Below are 18,540 nucleotides of genomic sequence, written 5' to 3'. Positions count from 1 at the left end.
TGGTGCGCCACTGATGTGTCTTTTCCTACTAGTGTTGAGTGATCTCTCATGTGTATCTTCAAGACATCAACAAGACGAAGAAAGAAGAAATATAGTGCAAGTTCAAGATGAGCTATCTCGAAGATGTCATATGCTTGAAGCTTTCCATCCATAGAATATGTGAAGATGCACCAAAGAAGAAGCTCTCTCATAGTGGTGTATGGGAACAAATTCAGAAGACTTCATCAAGTAAGAACAATCAAGAAAGGTGTTCCATCTTGTTTCGATCAAGATTGTCATCATCGAGCTCAAGTGGAATGCGCAAAAGTTAAGGTTTGTTCTTGATAGGTTTTATTTCTTACCGGTCTCATGTTTTAGTTGGGATACCAGTTCATAGGTTAGTTGCCGTACTATCAAGAGGGCTCTCGAGTGAGTAACTCGATCGTATCGTTCGGTGAGAGCTCAAACGGTTGCATCCTTGCATCATCGTTCTTAGTTGTTATTTGGCTCCGATCCATGTGGTGGTTTAGAACTTGTGGTTATTTTCATGACAAGCTCTAGTTCACCGAGAACGGATTCCACATGAATTACTTGTTGCGTTTTCTATATTGGAGTTTTTCTCGGTTTTTCGTATTAAGAGGTTTCACTCTAAAATCCATAGAAAAATATGCCACACTTGTTCTTAAGTTTTTCTCTATTTTTGAGGGTATCTGTTGTCATCCTTTTTACAATAAAATTGGTTTCACTTAAATCCGAGTTTCCTAACTCAGTTGTTGCATTTTTCATATTGGAGGTTTTACCGGTTTGTGTTTTATAGGTAAAACCTTTATTCATTTGTTTCTATCCTCCCTTTCTGGAATATGATGGTTATATACATATTGTTGTAGAGCTCGTTGTTGTTATTTCAACGAGCCCAAGATCATCGAAATCGGAGTTTGGACGCAAAAGTTTTTAAGGTTTTTGTATCGGTTGCCTGGATTTTCTCAGGGACGCCAGCACTGCCGGCTGGACACGATTTTGGCCCCAACGGTCAGAAATCTAAGACCCCTTTTAAAGGCATTCTTCCTCCTCTCTCTCTCTCTCTCTCTCTCTCTCTCTCTCTCTCTCCCTACTTCTTCTTCTACCTCTAGCTCTCCACCATTGTTGAAACTAGAGCTCCCTGTCCCTCAATCCCTCCATGATTCTTGTTCATTTTTGAGGAAAAGAGAGGAGATCTATATTTATATTTGCACCAATCAAATCCCCCTTTTTGTGAGGGAATCCCTAGATCTAGATCTTGGAGAGAAATTTTGTGTTCGTTTTCTTTTGTTCTTCCTCTCGATCTTATTCCCCCGATAGCTTTAGTAGATTTGTTGGAATTTGAGAGTGAAGGATTTGGGCCTCTTTGTGGTGTTCTTGCGATTGCATTTGGTGCATCGGTTTGACTTCTCCGTGGTGATAGGTGGAGGTGAAAGTTCGTGAGATATTCACTTCAGGACCTTGTTCCTAGAGTTTGCTCCTCTTGGTATTTCGACTCTAGATGGCTTAGTATTTTTTGTGATGTTCTTTGGGACTTCAATTAAGTTGTGGAGATTATCTAAGAGCAAGACCTTTGTGGCGATTTATTGGGAGCCTCCAATTAAGTTGTGAGATAGCCCCAAGCTTTGTGCGGGTTCGGTGACCATCCTCAAGGTTTCATAGTGGATCGGGGACATCCCTTTTGGTGGGAATTCTCGAGGAGAAAACGGTGAGACCTTCGTGGCATTTGGAGTGCTTTGTCCTCCACACCACTCCAACGGAGAGTATCACTCGCAAGAGTGTGAACTTTGGGATACATCGTCGTCTCCGCGTCACGTCGGTTATTTCTATACCCGAGCTATTTACTTGTGCACTTTATTTTGTTATAGCCTTCGTGTTTTAAGTTATATATCTTGCTATCATATAGTTGTTTGTATTGCCTAACATAAGTTATTGGTGCACATAGGTTAATCCTAGTTATATAAGTTTTGTGCTTGGCAAATTAAACGCTAGTATTATTTCGCATTTATTAAGCCATAATCGTAAAAGTTTTTAAACCGCTCATTCATCCCCCTCTAGACGATATCCGTATCATTTCATTTACGGTTTTAATTTAAGATATTTTTAGTATATTGTGCCTAGCTGATTTGGTGCTATTTTCGCCAATGTGTAGTACCCAAAGTGAACTTTGCAATGGAAATGCTTATCGATCCAGCATGGAGCGGGCTCCCCGATTCGGCCGAGATTTGCCGCATTGATGGGCGTTTCCAGAGGAAATAGTTGCTTTCAAAGGGATAAACATAGCGAACGATTTTATTCCTATTCACATCACACTGCAAGTAGTTTTCTACAATGTTTAAATTTACTGGGTGATTTTTTTAAAAAAAAGTCCACAATTTATATTAGTAGGATATCATCAACTTGTTGTGTGAGTTGGGCTGATCCCGAGCGGCCTTTGCCATCGAAATGCACAGTCTTCTTTGTGGGGCACATATGAGAATAGCAATAACACTATTATAAATTTGTATATTTTTTGTGGAGCTTGTTGAGCATGTGTGCTAGAAAGCAATAATTTTCTAAATCTAGCTATTTTAGCTGTAATATTATTCACATTGTTGTATGAGACTAGTTTGTATCAAATGTTTTGCAACAACAGTGTGATCCGTACCAGACCTAGCCGCCAGGGCGACTAGGGTTTTCCGCCTCCACCACCGAAGTTCTTCCTCGCGTGGAGTTCCAATCTTTCCCGGCCGAGATATATACTGGATTCTCGACCGAAGTGTTTAGCAAGCAACTTCCTTAGAGAATCCCAAGTCAGCCCCATATATCGTGAAGCATAATTTGAAGTGCCGACCACCGAAACGCCGCCAAGTCCAATCGCGCATACTACATCACCGCATGAATATAATGGAAATCAAATGTTTGAGGTATTTTATGATGATATATTTTATTTGGAGGGGTCACGTTAAACATAGCTAGCCAGCCGTGTATCCCATCACAAGTGTGTGTGGCTGGGGAATGTTTCATCCCGGCATGCACGGTGCACACCGGGCCGGACAGCGTCACTGTTCACGTGCCCGCACAGCCACAACCGTCACGGGCCGGTGGATCGGGTATTCGATTTCGATCGCGGGAACCAGCCCGACCGTGGCCCACCAAGCAGTGAGGCGCGGGCCGCGGCTATAAAGAGCACCGGGCCTCTCCCTTGCCCTGCATGCGTCGCCTCCAACACCTTGCCATATATATCGGTCAGCCGTACGTACGTTGCAGCACGACGACGCAGAGAACGGAGGGTGCGCTGCGCTCGACGAGTTTCTGGCCTGCCGGATCGCGCGCGAGCTGTGAGGATGTCACCCACGGCGGCGGAGCACACGAGGACGGCGGTGGGTCTGGCGGCGCGTGACGCCTCCGGCCACCTCTCCCCGCTCGCCATCACCCGGAGGTACGCCGTACGCGCCCCACCCCCTAGGCCTCGATCCATTGTATTGTAGCCTCACGTGTGTGTGTGTCCGCCCGTCCGGTACGTGTGACCACCACGCGCCGTCGATACCAAGGCCGCGCCCCGGTCGCCGGCCGTCGTGCGAGTGTGGCCGGGTTGGATACGGAGACAATGGCGGTGCTCTCTGCGCCGTCCGCCCATCCGGTCCGGTTGCTGCTCGCTAGATTTTCCCCCCTGAAATCCCTCCCTCGTGGGAAGAGGACGTACGCCCCCTGCATGCATCTCTGGAATGATTTATTCTCCAGAAATTGTCGTCTAGCTACGGCGATGCATGGTTACCTTATTTCGAATTTATGCCAAATTAAGAGCAAATTCCACATTTTTGCTCCCTAGCTATGTGAGACTGATCGTCGCATTTAGTGAAAATTCCTTGTAGTACCCCAATTAGTGAAACGTGTCTCTGATTTTACCCTTTCTAAACCTTTATCCAATATATTCATAGTGTATCGGTGGGCACAAAGCCATCACACGGCAATGGGGCCTTTGGTAGTTGGTGCTCGATAATTAGCTTTACTCTTCAAATTTTGAGTTTTATCGAAATGATTTTTTTAGTCTGGTTTAAAAGCTTTTATCAAATATGGCTATTTCAAATTCAATACTACTCCACCCGTCCAGAAATAATTGTCTCAAGACAAAACTAAGACACACATTTTTGGATGGAAGAAGTAAAAACTAAATCAATGTATTAACATTAAACAATGGGAGAAAAAGTACTAGTGTGCCTAAATGCAAACATTCCTTCAAGTATTAATCTCCAAGCAAATAAACGGTAGATCCGTGCACGAAACAAATGCCGCTCTCAAGCCAATTGTCTATATAAATTAAACTCTGCAGGTCTTTTTTTTAGGGTGTGTCTATGTCTCAGTTGACTGAGATTTTCTTAAGTCTCAGTCACCTTAGAAAAGTGCAACTGCAGTTCAAATAAAAGTGCAACTTGGTCCAGTTGCACATTTCTGGCAGAAAAGTGCAATTCACTTTTTTAACAGAAAAGTGCAACTCAAAGCACTTTTTTGTAATTGACTTAGACTTAAGAAAATCTCAATTGACTGAGACATAGCAAAACCGTTTTTTTATCGTCTGCATGGTGCATGGATGGAAGGATAGACAAATTTCTCATATTTCTTCCAGGAGCACTGGAGATGACGATGTGGTGATAAAGATCCTGTACTGCGGGATCTGCCACTCTGACCTGCACGGCATCAAGAATGATTGGAAGAACGCCAGCTACCCGATGATCCCCGGGCACGAGATCGCCGGCGAGGTGACGGAGGTTGGCAAGAACGTTAGCAAGTTCAAGGCCGGCGACCGCGTGGGCGTGGGGTGCATGGTGAACTCGTGCCAGTCGTGCGAGAGCTGCGGCAAGGGCTTCGAGAACCACTGCCCCGGCATGATCCTCACCTACAATTCGGTCGACGTCGACGGCACTGTCACCTACGGAGGCTACTCCAGCATGGTGGTGGTGCAAGAGCGGTTCGTGGTCCGGTTCCCCGACACCATGCCGCTGGACAAGGGCGCGCCGCTGCTGTGCGCCGGCATCACCGTGTACAGCCCCATGAAGTACCACGGGCTCAACGTCCCCGGGCTGCACCTCGGCGTGCTGGGGCTGGGCGGGCTGGGCCACGTTGCGGTCAAGTTCGGCAAGGCGTTCGGGATGAAGGTGACAGTGATCAGCTCGTCGTCGGGGAAGAAGGAGGAGGCCCTGGAGCGGCTCGGCGCCGACGCGTTCGTCGTCAGCAAGGACGCCGACGAGATGAAGGTATGCGGGCACGCTGGTTCAGATCATTTCCCCTGTCCGGTGGAGACTGGAGACGAGAGAAGAAGTGGAGTCTGGAGGGTTCATGTTTGTTTTGCTTTGTTGATGTCTTTGCAGGCTGCGATGAGCACCATGGATGGCATCATAAACACGGTGTCTGCAAACATCCCCCTGGCCCCTCTCTTCGGGCTGCTCAAGCCCAACGGCAAGATGGTCATGGTCGGCCTCCCCGAGAACCCCATCGAGATTGCTCCCTTCGCTCTAGTTGCCAGTAAGTCGGACGATCTCCGTAGATTGTCTTGCAAATATCATGCATTGGGCATTCTGTACGTAACTGATGCACACGTAATGAACGTGTGGCTGTACTTACAGCGAACAAGACCCTGGCCGGGAGCTTCATCGGTGGCACGAGCGACAGCCAGGAGATGCTGGACCTCGCGGCGAAGCACGGTGTGACGGCTGACATCGAGGTGATCGGCGCAGACTACGTGAACACGGCCATGGAGCGCCTTGCCAAGGCCGACGTCAGGTATCGCTTCGTCATCGACATCGGCAACACCCTCGACAAGGCTGCGGCCACCACGGAGTGAACCGTGCGGCTACATACTGCCATTGCTTACTGCTCCGTCCCAAATTAAGTGTCGGAGGTTTGTCCGTACGTCTAGCATTGTTGGAGGTTTGGTAAGCGTTTTAGTGTTTAGAATTAGCCCATCTATACCTAATAATAAAGGAAGGAAGGTTTCTGCCAAAATTTTCGTCCAACAATTTATTGGACGATTTTGCCCTCCCACCAAATCGCATAATACTGCACTGCCACTTGATACCGGTTCAGTTTATAATGTTTCCTGTTACGCCTCCCGCTCGGTCCCGGGCCACTCGGCGCGGCCGGTTGCCCCGCGCGCAGATGCCACCGATAAGACAAAAGAAAAACGATTAGACTTTTCTATTTATCTCAATCGCGGAAAGAGGAAGACCTCGGCCCGTTCGTTGGTTCATCCGAGTGAAGCGGGGTCAATCCAATGGGCCGCAAGGCGCAAGTCTAGAATCAGCGAAGAAATATGCAATTTCGTTCACGCGAAGTGCCTCCTCTTGATACGGTTGGATTACGGGTGTTCGATAGTCCCACCTCGCTCAATTGTACCTTACCACGCCGGTTTATATACCTAAAATTTCTGAAATCACCAAGCCGCCTAAGAAAGCAAAAAAACAGCAGCAATCATAAGAAAGGAATTAGCTGGCAATCGGGAGCCTAGATCTCCCAGTGGGAATATTGCAGAGCCACCATGACGAACGGCCGGTAGGCCGCCGGTCTCTGCGGGTAGAGAGACGGAGAATAATGCGCTGCCTTCCAAATCTCAGATGGGAATAGAGAGCTGAGCCTAGACCGCAGGCCTCTGCGCTCCGAGAGAAGATCGCGACGGTCGTGAGGAGAAGCGGAGCAGTGGGAAGAGAGCAAGATGAGGGAGCCTACGACTAGATATGAGTTTAATTCTCCAGCCTACGACTGTTCCTTTACAAGAGCTGAAGAGTCACGACTACCATTCACCGATCTTCTTGCGGCCAAGAGAAGAAGAAAACAAGGCGGTTTCAAACATGATATTACCACAATTATAATGTACTTCTCGCAGTTCACATGTGTCATCACAAAATTTGTCGACGACTTCTCGCGCGATCGTGTCAAATAGCAATGCCATTGGCAGCTAAAAGACATATGAGTTAAATAATAAATATCACAAAGACACATATTTATCAATAATTTAGACTAAGATCCATAAATTATAGCTTATACATAACATGTTTGAACCCACTTTAAATATTACTTGGTGACATTTTAGTTATGCTAAAAAATATTAATAATTATTTAATAACTATATTTAGGGCATTCAAATATTAATAATTCTCCAGCTTTATTAAAATTTAGATTAGATTTAAATGTATCTAATACAGTATATCTTAGTATTTAGATACATCCAAATTTATCTAAAAATAAGATATCCTTTTATAAACGGTGGGGGTATCTTTTTTAAAGACTAGGACAAAATCCGTGCGTTGCTACGGTATCACGCCGATCTAAATTACCATTCTTTCATATGTTATATATGTATGGTGATCAAATTCAAAACAAAATGGACCATCTTATTAGCATGGTTATTATACCGTGTATTAGTGAAAATCATATAACATCATTTCAAACATATTAGCGTGCTCCGCGCGTCGATCGAATCCAAATAGCATGTAGCCATTTATTATACGATGTATTGTAATAATCCAAATAGCATGTTGCAAATTACTCTACACCCATCCATGATCCCCACGCCATCAACAACGTCCACCTCTTAACCTGACATGCGGCGCTAGGATGCTCTCTCTCCCTCTGTCGGCTCGCCCCTCTCGCTCCTCCTCTCCACTTGTATCCTCCTAGGGGCGGTCATGAAATTTCAGGGGGGCAAGGAAAAATTTGAATGCCCTAAATATAGTTATTAAATAATTATTAATATTTTTTAGCATAACTAAAATGTCACCAAGTAATATTTAAAGTGGGTTCAAACATGTTATGTATAAGCTATAATTTATGGATCTTAGTCTAAATTATTGATAAATATGTGTCTTTGTGATATTTATTATTTAACTCATATGTCTTTTAGCTGCCAATGGCATTGCTATTTGACACGATCGCGCGAGAAGTCGTCGACAAATTTTGTGATGACACATGTGAACTGCGAGAAGTACATTATAATTGTGGTAATATCATGTTTGAAACCGCCTTGTTTTCTTCTTCTCTTGGCCGCAAGAAGATCGGTGAATGGTAGTCGTGACTCTTCAGCTCTTGTAAAGGAACAGTCGTAGGCTGGAGAATTAAACTCATATCTAGCCGTGGCCTTTTGCAGTTATGTTTAGATGCGCAAGAACATCGTCGAAGTAGAGTCGCAGCACGGCAACAGGAAGCCAGACGAAACGTCTTCATCGATCTGATCCGATCGTGCGTGCGTGTGTGTTGATTCCTCAACATGTCTCTTGACCTGAGCGGTGTACTAATTGGCATGGGCCTATTGTATGTCTCGTACATGAACATGGCCTAATCCATTCGCAAAAAAAAAAAACATGGCCTAATCACCGCGGGCCAAATATATTGATTAACATGGCTTAGCAATTGAGTTCGGCCGATTGGGCCATATGGGCTGCTTTATTACGTGTGTTACACACGGATAGGGGGGGGCGAACATAGCGATTTACGGGGAAATTAGCGATCATCGCTTATCTTTCCTGAGGCGCGAGCGAATCGTTGGGGGGGGCCTCGCCCCCGCTCGTCCCCCCTTCCCTCCGTCCCTGACTAAGTCACGAGGGAGAAGTAGGAACATAAGTGTGAGTGAAAGGAGTAGAAGAAATCGAAAGGCAAAAGAAAATATATTGATTGTGTATGAAATCACCATGCCAAGTGGCATTGTGCTGGTGGAATAAAGGAAAAATAAAAGGAAGACACAAGGTCAGAAATAGACATACTATGACCACAACGGTGAGGAAAAAACTTGCTTCAAATTGTCGGGGCTTCGAAGTAGTATCAATCACCGGAGGAGTGTTAGGATTCTTCTGATGGGGTTTCTCCCAATTAAGGATAGATGGACTCCTACTCAAATACGTTAGGAATATAACATACTCCCTTAAGTGTGCGTTTAATCGTCTTAAATCAAGCTTTATTAAATATGAACTATTTCCTAAAAAAATGTTGCTAACTTTATGTAAGTGTTTGACTTAAGAAAAACCTGGACATACAAAATGTGGACGTATATTTCTTTAGGGTTAGATACACGTGTTCTCTCTCAGTAGTCGGGAGATCTGAATATAAAGAATTTTTTTTGCGAGAATATAAAGAAATTTATCTATTCTAGTGGATGAGGGGTTTTGCAAAGGCCATGTTAGCATGTTTTTCACTCATTGTCGGGTGTAGGTGTTGCATGGTGGCTTTGAGCAGTGGCGGAGGTAGGAATAAATTTAAGGTGTGGCGGAATAGATAAATTAAAAATGCAAGACTCCACTAAATAAATAGTACTTTGTGTTTTGTGTTTAACATGTAGTACAATTTAATTTTGTTATTTCAAAAGAAAATATTGCACCCAAAATGTCTCGTAAAATGAAATTAAGAAGTGCAATTTCAGTCCACAAGAACGAGATCAATTTCAAGTATGAAGTGCAATTTCAATTGCAGCATGCATGTCATTATGTAGTTGCTCTTCTTCGTACCGTGTTTGTACTCACCCTCCCAGTCTTATCGCTTTGAGGGTCACGGTCTCACCTCGCCGGCCGGCCGGCGGCGGCTCTCTGCTCGTTGGTTTCTGTCGTGCAGAGCCGTCTCCGCTCCACGCACAATCTCAACTTCAGGGCCACGAGCCGTCATTTCAGAATTAGGCAGTTACCGACCGGCCGGATTGTACGTATACTACGCGTATCTTTGTTGGGAATGAATTATAAGTAACCACGTACTGCCTTAGGAGCGTTAGCGAAGAGGCTTGGCCCATCAATCCATCACAACACCCGGTATAGCTTTTTTTTATGTAAACGATCAATAAACCTAGTAGCACTTGCGTTACACTCTTAGGTATGGCGGCTGCCAAACCACGACAGATAGCTGGCTCCGCCCCTGGCTTTGAGGTTTTTGATGTATAATCTTTATCAGAGCTTTGTTAAGTAAAATAATAAAGATGACCGTATGCATCGATTGATGTAGAGGCTAGGGCATATCCTCCATTTTGATAAAATCTACTATATCTTGTGATCATTTCGTGTCTTTTCGTGTGTGTTTTACCTTAATTTCAAATATAGGCCAATCTGGACTTGAGAAACCCATCGGGCCGCATTTGAGCGTAAGAAGATGACTTATTTCCCAGAAGTTGCCCCAAGGACAAAGGCTCAATCACAGCCGGACTTGTGTAACCCAAAGGCCCACAAAGCCCGTTACACATTCCATGCTCCATTCCTGCCTTCCTTCCTTCTCTCCGCATCTCTCCAAAAAACGAACCTTAAACCCTCCGCCGCCGGGCGCCGCCGCCGCCTCCTCCTCCGCCGCCTCCGCCGCCATGCGCCGCGTCGTCCGAGCTCTCCGCCCCTTCCAGACGCTAGCGTCCCCGACCACCCACCTCCCTCCCCCCATCCTCCGTCTCCTCTCCACTTCCTCGTCCGCCGCCGGCGCCTCCTCGGACTCCGACTCCGCCGCCCCTGAAGCTGATTTCAACAGCGCCGACTTCTCCCTCCCACCCTCGGACCCCGCCCCCGCCCCAGCCTCCGCCGCACGCGCGCGCAACCCCGTCTCCGCGCTGCGGAAGCTCCGCTTCGACCCGTCCCTCCGCGCGCGCGCCGACGAGGCGCTCTTTGGGGAGAATAATGCGGGTATGCGGGTGCAGGACCCGGTCGAGGAGGAGCGGTCGCGGGAGGTGGCGCTAGCGCTCCTCGAGGCGGCCATGGAGCCGCCCGACGAGGACGAGGAAGAGCCCGGGGAGGTCAGGGAGGAGGACCAGATGTCGCTCTCCGTCGGGATCGTCGGCGCGCCCAACGCCGGCAAGTCGTCGCTCACCAACACCGTGGTACGTGTGATTTCTGCTCTTTCGTTATGTGTTCCACGGATGTTTCAGTAGTGGAGTTTATGACTTGGGTTACATAGTAGGAGGCAGAGCCTTCAGTCGCTCGGTACTAATTGGGAAATGTAATGTCCAAACTCCGAACTAATGCATAGAAACAAGCTAATAGTAGTGTTCGGACATGGGTTACATAGTAGGAATGTCAAGCTTGTTATAAGACCGTCAAAAGCTACATGTCATTCTACGATTTGGAGATAATCTGCACCAATGACATACCTCTCTATTTGGCTATTTCCGATGCCATTTATTACCTACTAGAGTAACATGATCCATTCAAGACCAATAAGGCAGGGGCAATGTTTCTTTTTCTTCTTTCTAGACGTGTATTCCTATGGTACAAGTTCTACAAAGATATCTGTTCATGAATGGACGGATCATTATTATTGAATGGTTCAATTCATGTTTGCAGTCCTGCCAATATGATGCACTTTCTCGTGGATGTATTTCTTGTAGAGTGATGCCTTATGTTTCCTTGTTCATTTCTGCTAACAGGTTGGCTCAAAAGTGGCTGCAGTCTCCCGCAAGACAAACACAACAACTCATGAGATTTTGGGGGTTCTCACAAAAGGAAAAACTCAGATAGTATGTTCTTTACCAAATATCTGCTTGTATTTCGTTTAACAAATAATTAGCGCAAGTCTTCAAAAGGGGAATTTTCTTTGACAGATAATTGGAATTTGGAAATGAGTTTGATGCCATCTAGTGCTTGTATCGTATCTACCAAGTTACTGACTGCATAAGAAATCTGGTTACATAAGTAGCGCAACTAGATTTTGGCTCTTTGCATCTGTTTATTCTATGAAAATTAAGAATTTTATAAGTTTAATGTAAAGCATTCTTTTCATCATAACATATTATTACCAATAATTAAATACTTGCTACTGAAAATGAACTGTGTTCAAAATTGTCTTGAAGTTTGAGTTGTTTTCAGCTGATAAAATTCTCTGCAGTGCTTTTTTGATACCCCAGGGCTCATGTTAGGGCACCATGGACTTCCTCATAGGGATGTCACAGTTCGTGTGGAGAGTGCCTGGAGCTCAGTGAACCTCTACGATTTACTAATAGTCATGTTTGATGTCAACAGGCATCTGAATATGTAAAGACTCGGTCTCGCATCAGTTTTATTTATTTTTTTCCTCTCATGTTCAAGTTTCGAATTATTTTAAGGTCATGATAAGGACATCACTTGACCATGTATTCATTTATGCAGGCCTGATTCACGAGTAATAAAGTTAATCAAACGATTGGGTGCTGAAGTAAATCCAAACCAGAAGCGCATATTATGCATGAATAAGGTTGATCTAGTGGAAAACAAAAAAGACTTGCTGCAAGTTGCAAAGGAATTTGAAGATCTTCCTGGATTTGAGAGGTACCACTTAGTCTGCATTGGAGTTTACATCGCCTTCCATTCTTCATATGCCTGATTAAAGTTTCTTGGAATGTTTTTTAGGTACTTCATGGTATCTGGACTAAAAGGCAAAGGAGTGAAAGATCTTGTTCAATACTTGATGGACCAGGTATTCTAATATATTCTCAACATTCAGTTTACGTTCGCGAATTGTCAGATAGCTGCATTCTCTTTATTTGGAAACATGCTTGTAATGAAAATTAAGAAGATATCAGAGATTCAAGAAAGTTAGATGCTGGGATCTTCTGTTTCAAAATAGTTGGAGGGGTACCATTGTGTAGATTGAAATGGCCATCTCATGTCCTGTTTATCATCCTATGAAGGCAGCTGCTTGAGATTAGGAAACTTGGATATAATTCTCTAAAGAATTTTAGCAGATATACCATTTAGCTCTGCTTGTATTTCTTGCTCCCACCGTTCCATAAAAAATTTGACCAAATGAAGTTGCTGAACAAAATGACCTTTATTTTTATGATTTGACACTTCACTTGCGTTTCGTTGTTGATGTAAACTGAATCCGAAATGCTTTGTTGGTTGATAACTAATACTCCCTCTGTCCCACAATAACTTGCACAACTTTGTCTAGATACGGAAGTATATAGATGCATTTTAGTTATAGATACATCCGTATCTAAAAAAAGTTGAGCAACTTATTTTGGGACCGAGGGAGTAGCATTAATGACAGTTTATGATCTCCTTTTAGGTGCTTGTCAGTTGCGAAATAGAAACATACGATGTAATAACTCTTTTTTTTGTCAATACCCGAAATATATCTCTTCTGTGTAGGCAGTGAGAAACTTATCTCTTCTATGTTAGGCAGTGAGAAGACCTTGGGATGAGGAGCCAACCACAATGACTGAAGAAGTCATGAAAACCATATCATTGGAGGTTGTGCGGGAGAAGATGCTGGATCATATTCACCAAGTAATTCTTCTAAATAACTCTCTCTGGGAACTGAGCAATCGTTGAATAAGATGGAATTATTTGCTAAATATGAGTTTCTGCAGGAAATCCCGTACGTAATTGAGCATCGGCTGATGGATTGGAAAGAGCTAAAAGATGGTTCTCTTAGGATAGAACAGCACTTCATTGCACCAAAGAACAGCCAGCGTCAGATTCTTGTTGGAAAAAATGGCTCTAAGATCGGGTAACATTCTCGTGTGCAAACATGCTCACATGTATTAGCATGACAAGCTCTTTCTATGATGAAGTGCCTTTTTTTTTTTATGTCTCCAGTTAGATGTATTACGAGAATTATTCTTGTGCGTGTTTCATGCTAATTTGTTGGCGTCTGTAGTGAAGGGCCTATTCAGTTCACACCTACAATCAAATGTAATCTTGTCCTTGCTTGATACTAATGTTCTGTTTTGGAATAAAACGTTTCAGGAGAATCGGTATTGAAGCCAATGAAGAGTTGAGGTCCATATTCAAAAGAGATGTCCATCTGATGCTCCAAGTTAGAGTTGCTAAGAAGAGGAATTCTTGAACAGATCACCAGATTGCGTGAGTTCCCCGTTTTATTTTCTGTTTACCCGCTTTTCTCAGTATTTTAGCAGCTTTAGTAGGAGAGATAGAAAGTTTCAAAAGGATTGCAGTTCATTTTTTTTTAAATAGCCACTGAATTGTATTTTTAGTTATCTTGGTCTCCACAGTTCTTATGATTCAATGCTTGATCACATTGTCTCAAGTAATATATGTTACTTTGTGTAGTTGTAGCGCATGTATAGACAGACTGCTGCCGAACTGAGATCTGCACCGCAGTGCTGGCAGAATGGCCCCCATTCACGAGACATTTGGTTGCGTGAGCCTATGTTTGGACCTTGGATAAATCAGGTCCACTGAATACTTTTGATGGCACCTCCACTTTGAATCAAGGGACCTAACCTATATATCAGCACTCAAATGCGAGCAGCGATTTTCAGTACAAGATTGCTCGATAGTAATATTTAGCACACAGACAAGGACAACAATTTGCAAAGTGGCGAGCTGCACGGCCCAGTGTATGTTGTGATATAGATATATGTACCTGTACTTGGTTATTTAGATTTCTAGTTCAAATAAGTTGTTCCCTCGGCCTGATATTGATAGACACACTTATGTAATCTAAGGACAACGAAACATCATCTAGGGTTGTGTCTTTTGTCAATTCTACTTTTTAAAACAGAATTACTGTGTATTTTTGAGAAAAAAACAAAATTACTATGAGTTGATATGCTGGAAATTTTCGCAGAACAGATAACAGGAAACAGTAGGAAGAACATAAGGGTGTGTGTGTGGTAGCTAGGGTAGATTTTTGGCTAATTGGAGCAGGCTCCATAAGTGTTAGCCCGTTTGGAACAAGCTTAGGGCTATTTTTGGCGATTTGTTTGGTAGCTTGGGTTGCATCACTAGGGCTTTTGGTGATTGGTTGCTTGGGCCAAATTCCGGTGATTGCTTGCTTGCAGTTAGGGGTTTTAACAGATTGGATCGGATTTTGCTATTTTCATATTCTTTACTATATTTTTTTATAGTGGATTTGGATCATAGCGGATAATGATCGGATGCGGATTTAAATATGGATTATGTTGGATTGCGAATATGAAACAGACTCGGATCAAAAGGGCATGGTTGAAAAAATATAGAAATAAAACAAGTACATTTAACGTGCACACTTGTTCATATAATAAAGAAAGTTACCGTGCCACTAGCATACTAAGACCCACTTCTTTTGAGTTTCTGCTTATGCATAAGCTAGTTTATAGGTTTCGGTGGGAGGAAACTGTGGTGGCGAGAAGCTTCTAGAAATTGTTTTTTTCTATTGTTTTAGGCTTCTGGAAATCTAGCTTATGTACTCGAGTTATACGTATACTACTTTTTAGCAAAAAATAACATATAAATAAATGAGAAAAAATATGAGAAGTTAAAAGATAACTAGAATATGGAGTCGCAGTTTAATTCATTGCATGTCCAAATAAAAAATATGTTGGCTATTTTGAAATTACGGTATAGATAACTTCTCAAGCTACCAAACTTCCAGCAATGGTTTGTCCAAGTGCAGCCATGATACCATCAGCAGAAGAGGAAGAGGGTCCACCACTGAAAGATGCACTGTCCACAAGGAGATATGTGGCTCGCTCGATCATGTCAAAATAGCCATCATATAACTTACTATCATGGATAAAATTAGGTAAACACATGCATGTAGTGATGATCTCCACTTGTGTCAGAGGATCGTAATGAGGTATAGAAAGCAAAATGCGCCACTTCATCTTGAGAACGCCAAAAATTATTAGTACAAAGCAATAATATTTCTAAGCAAACAATAATATTTTGTGTACATATTATAATTGTAATTGCTTACCATTAGGAGGGTGTGTACAAAGCAATAACATAGGTTCACGCCAGATACAATTTCATGCAAATACAAGATCGTAAGACTACTTCTTGTTGTGTTGTTCCCAAGTTATCTTTGTCCAATAAACCTTTGGCTAGGCGTATTATCCTCCTCCAAACAAGTGAATACATCACGATACTCATGTATAATGAAAAGTTAAGTGGCATAGAAGTACTCCTTACTCCCGGGCTTAGCTCCACCCTCGGAGATTAAGGCAACCATCCTTCTAATCTCCTTCCTTTTAGAATCCTTAGCATGCCCAGGGATGTCACATAATTCCTGCTATTCTCACCATCCACCATCCTCCTCTCCTCCTTTTTCATGAAATCAAGCAAGCGGTCCAACCTTGACACACTGCCAGTGCTCATCTTTGATGTTGCTTGAGGACTAGGTGGATAAGGGCATCTTTTACTCTTATTACCATGTGCACGGATAGGTGTAACAAGAGAGCCATCTTCACCTTCACACCATGAACCTTCAACTTCCTCAATGTTGATCCTAGATTGAGAAGCTTCAACCCAAGAGACCCAGACCTGAGATGATGGAGGCACCCTAGCAGTCACATTGGTCACTGCATTCTTGTCAAAAATTATTTTCATGTCCTCCTCATCTTGTAGCGGGGCTATCCGAAACTTGGCTGCCTCTGGACACATCTGCATAACACGAAACAACATTATAACATACCAAAATAAAACTAAACTAAAGCCTAACATATGTATTCGTCATTACCTGTATCTCTTGTGCCCACCAATCGTTGCTAGCATCAATAGTATGAGTTTTACGATCTCTTCTTAGACATGATGCATGTTGGACCAGCCCTTTCCAAACAGTGTAATCTTTTTTTGAGTGTTTCCACCTATTTTTCATTTGCTTGCGATCATAACCGATGGCATTCAAAACTTGGATCGGTCGATTATTACCATTCACTTCTTCAATGCACACATCAAGGAAAACGCGGTGAGCAACAACATCCCAAATTTGCTTTCACGTGTTTCGGCTTTTCCATCTAGATGCATAACACCATCAATTAAACTATGTACCAAATTAACAAACCCTCCCACATAAAGTGCCCGCAATTTCAGAGAACAATTAACATCACAGATATTGTAGTGACAACAAATATTTAAGCTGCTGATTAGAAGCATCACTACAAGAAATCCTGTCAAAAATTGCAAGCAAATCGAGCTATTTTACCAGAGCATGCGAGGACGACATCGTTGCTGCGGTCATGCGGAAGGATGACCTCGCGAGCTCGACTCGAGGACGAAGGGTGTCGCGGTGGGGTGACCGGGAGGCGTGAGCTGCGGCCGGCGGTGGATTGAGCGGCGATGGGGTGAGCTCCTGCGGCGGCGGGCTGAGGGGCGGCGGGGTGTGCTCCGGCGGCGCCGGGTTGAGCGGCAGCGGTGGCGGAACCCTAGCTCGCTATGTCCGTCGCGTGTGCGTTTCTTTTGGCAGAGAGAGGAGTGTTGTTTGGCTGTTCCTGGATTTTTTTCTTTCTTTCTGATTTTCAGTTGAGTCAAAATTCCAAACGTTTTGCGAATCCCGGGAGTGGCAATTCTGTTGTACAAAGAGAGAGACGGAGGGGCTGCTCATTTACCTGTTCGGTAGAAGCTCGAGAAACGATCGAGAAACTGCTTGATGGGAGCTTCTCGGTGGACACAGAAATGGGGCTTCGCGGTGGGGAGAAACGGGCCGGAAAATTTTCCTTCTTTTGGGCTTCAGCTCATGTGGACCTAAAAACTGCTCTATAAGGTGAAAACAAGTGGGCCTAACTATGTTGTCTACACATTTGGGGTTGGTTTATTTTATCGAATTATCCTCTTTGAGAACCTCAGATAATCCACAAAAATATCATATAATCCATTTCAATCGGACATTATCAATATCATATCCGCTACGTATCTGATGAATATCCTCTTGTCCAATATCCGCATCCGCATCCATATCCAGCGGATTTGTAAAAGTGAATACCATATCCTTAAAAAGGGATGCAAATTCGAAGCGAAAATTATTCGTACCATTTACACCTCTACTTGCAGTCTAGCCCAAATGGCATTGACGATGCAACATTGAATGTTTGGTACCATCCATGCAACGGTTGTGGTCATGTCTTCTCTCTATTGGTGACATTACCATATAGTTCATAAGTTCATAAGCAGATCCCTAACTATTACGAATGACAGTTCATCGGCATAATAATTAGCTACTAAGAATGGCAAAAAAGAATGGCAGTTCATATACTCCCTAGCTACTACAAATGGTGTATACCATTACAATACAACGGTAATCATAAAGGAGTTCGGCAAAGGGGGAGCATGGCGGAGTTTCTTCTTCTCAGATTATGGCATTACCTCTATCATGCTACATTGCATTTTCCCGTCATTAGCTCTGTCCTACCATATTGCATTTGCCCACTCCAGCCTCTTTTTGAAGGCTTCATTGTCGTCTTGCTCCACGCCATGGCCGGTCTCAACTTTACCAGGCGCAACAGTTTGTGGGAAGTAGTCATATTCGCCCCAAGCCAAGGTCCAGTTGTGAAGAATGTAGCAAGCAAGTACTAGTTTGACTTGAGCCTCGTAAGTGTGGAAAGGTTTCTGGTCAATAACCTTAAACCTATTCTTCAAAGCAGAAAAAGCCCTCTCGATTGTGACACTAAGGCTTGAGTGTCTCAGATTGAACTACTCTGTAGCATTTTGGGGCATGTTCCTTGCACTGAACTCGTTGAGATGGACCTTGTTTTCCTAAAGAGGGTAGAATCCATGTGTCAGGACAAGGATGCCGCCTAGAAGGGGAGGAGGGTTGAATAGGCGGTTTAAAACTTTTACGATTAAGGCTTGAACAAATGAGAAATAAAACTAGTGTTTAATTTGTCAAGCACATAACTTATATACCTAGGGTTCA

At 43.7% G+C, this 18,540-nt stretch overlaps 2 protein-coding genes across 2 annotated transcripts; both read left to right on the top strand.

Moving 5' to 3' along the window:
* Nucleotides 1–3,208: 3,208 nt before the first annotated feature.
* LOC139829659 (probable cinnamyl alcohol dehydrogenase 5) lies at nt 3,209–5,930 on the top strand. Its single transcript, XM_051345038.1, has 4 exons — nt 3,209–3,418; nt 4,604–5,231; nt 5,346–5,499; nt 5,601–5,930. The coding sequence occupies exons 1-4, from the start codon at nt 3,324–3,326 to the stop codon at nt 5,816–5,818; spliced, it is 1,095 nt and encodes a 364-aa protein (XP_051200998.1). The 5' UTR covers nt 3,209–3,323; the 3' UTR covers nt 5,819–5,930.
* Nucleotides 5,931–10,261: 4,331 nt separating this feature from the next.
* Nucleotides 10,262–14,432, top strand: LOC127314550 (GTP-binding protein ERG). Its single transcript, XM_051345039.2, has 9 exons — nt 10,262–10,804; nt 11,351–11,440; nt 11,809–11,954; nt 12,069–12,227; nt 12,309–12,375; nt 13,083–13,190; nt 13,274–13,413; nt 13,653–13,769; nt 13,977–14,432. The coding sequence occupies exons 1-8, from the start codon at nt 10,301–10,303 to the stop codon at nt 13,750–13,752; spliced, it is 1,314 nt and encodes a 437-aa protein (XP_051200999.1). The 5' UTR covers nt 10,262–10,300; the 3' UTR covers nt 13,753–13,769; nt 13,977–14,432.
* Nucleotides 14,433–18,540: the final 4,108 nt, after the last annotated feature.

The sequence above is a fragment of the Lolium perenne genome, chromosome 7 (genome assembly GCF_019359855.2).
Source record: "Lolium perenne isolate Kyuss_39 chromosome 7, Kyuss_2.0, whole genome shotgun sequence".
Classification (NCBI taxonomy): Eukaryota; Viridiplantae; Streptophyta; class Magnoliopsida; order Poales; family Poaceae; genus Lolium; species Lolium perenne.
This window is presented reverse-complemented; position numbering and strand designations above follow the sequence as displayed.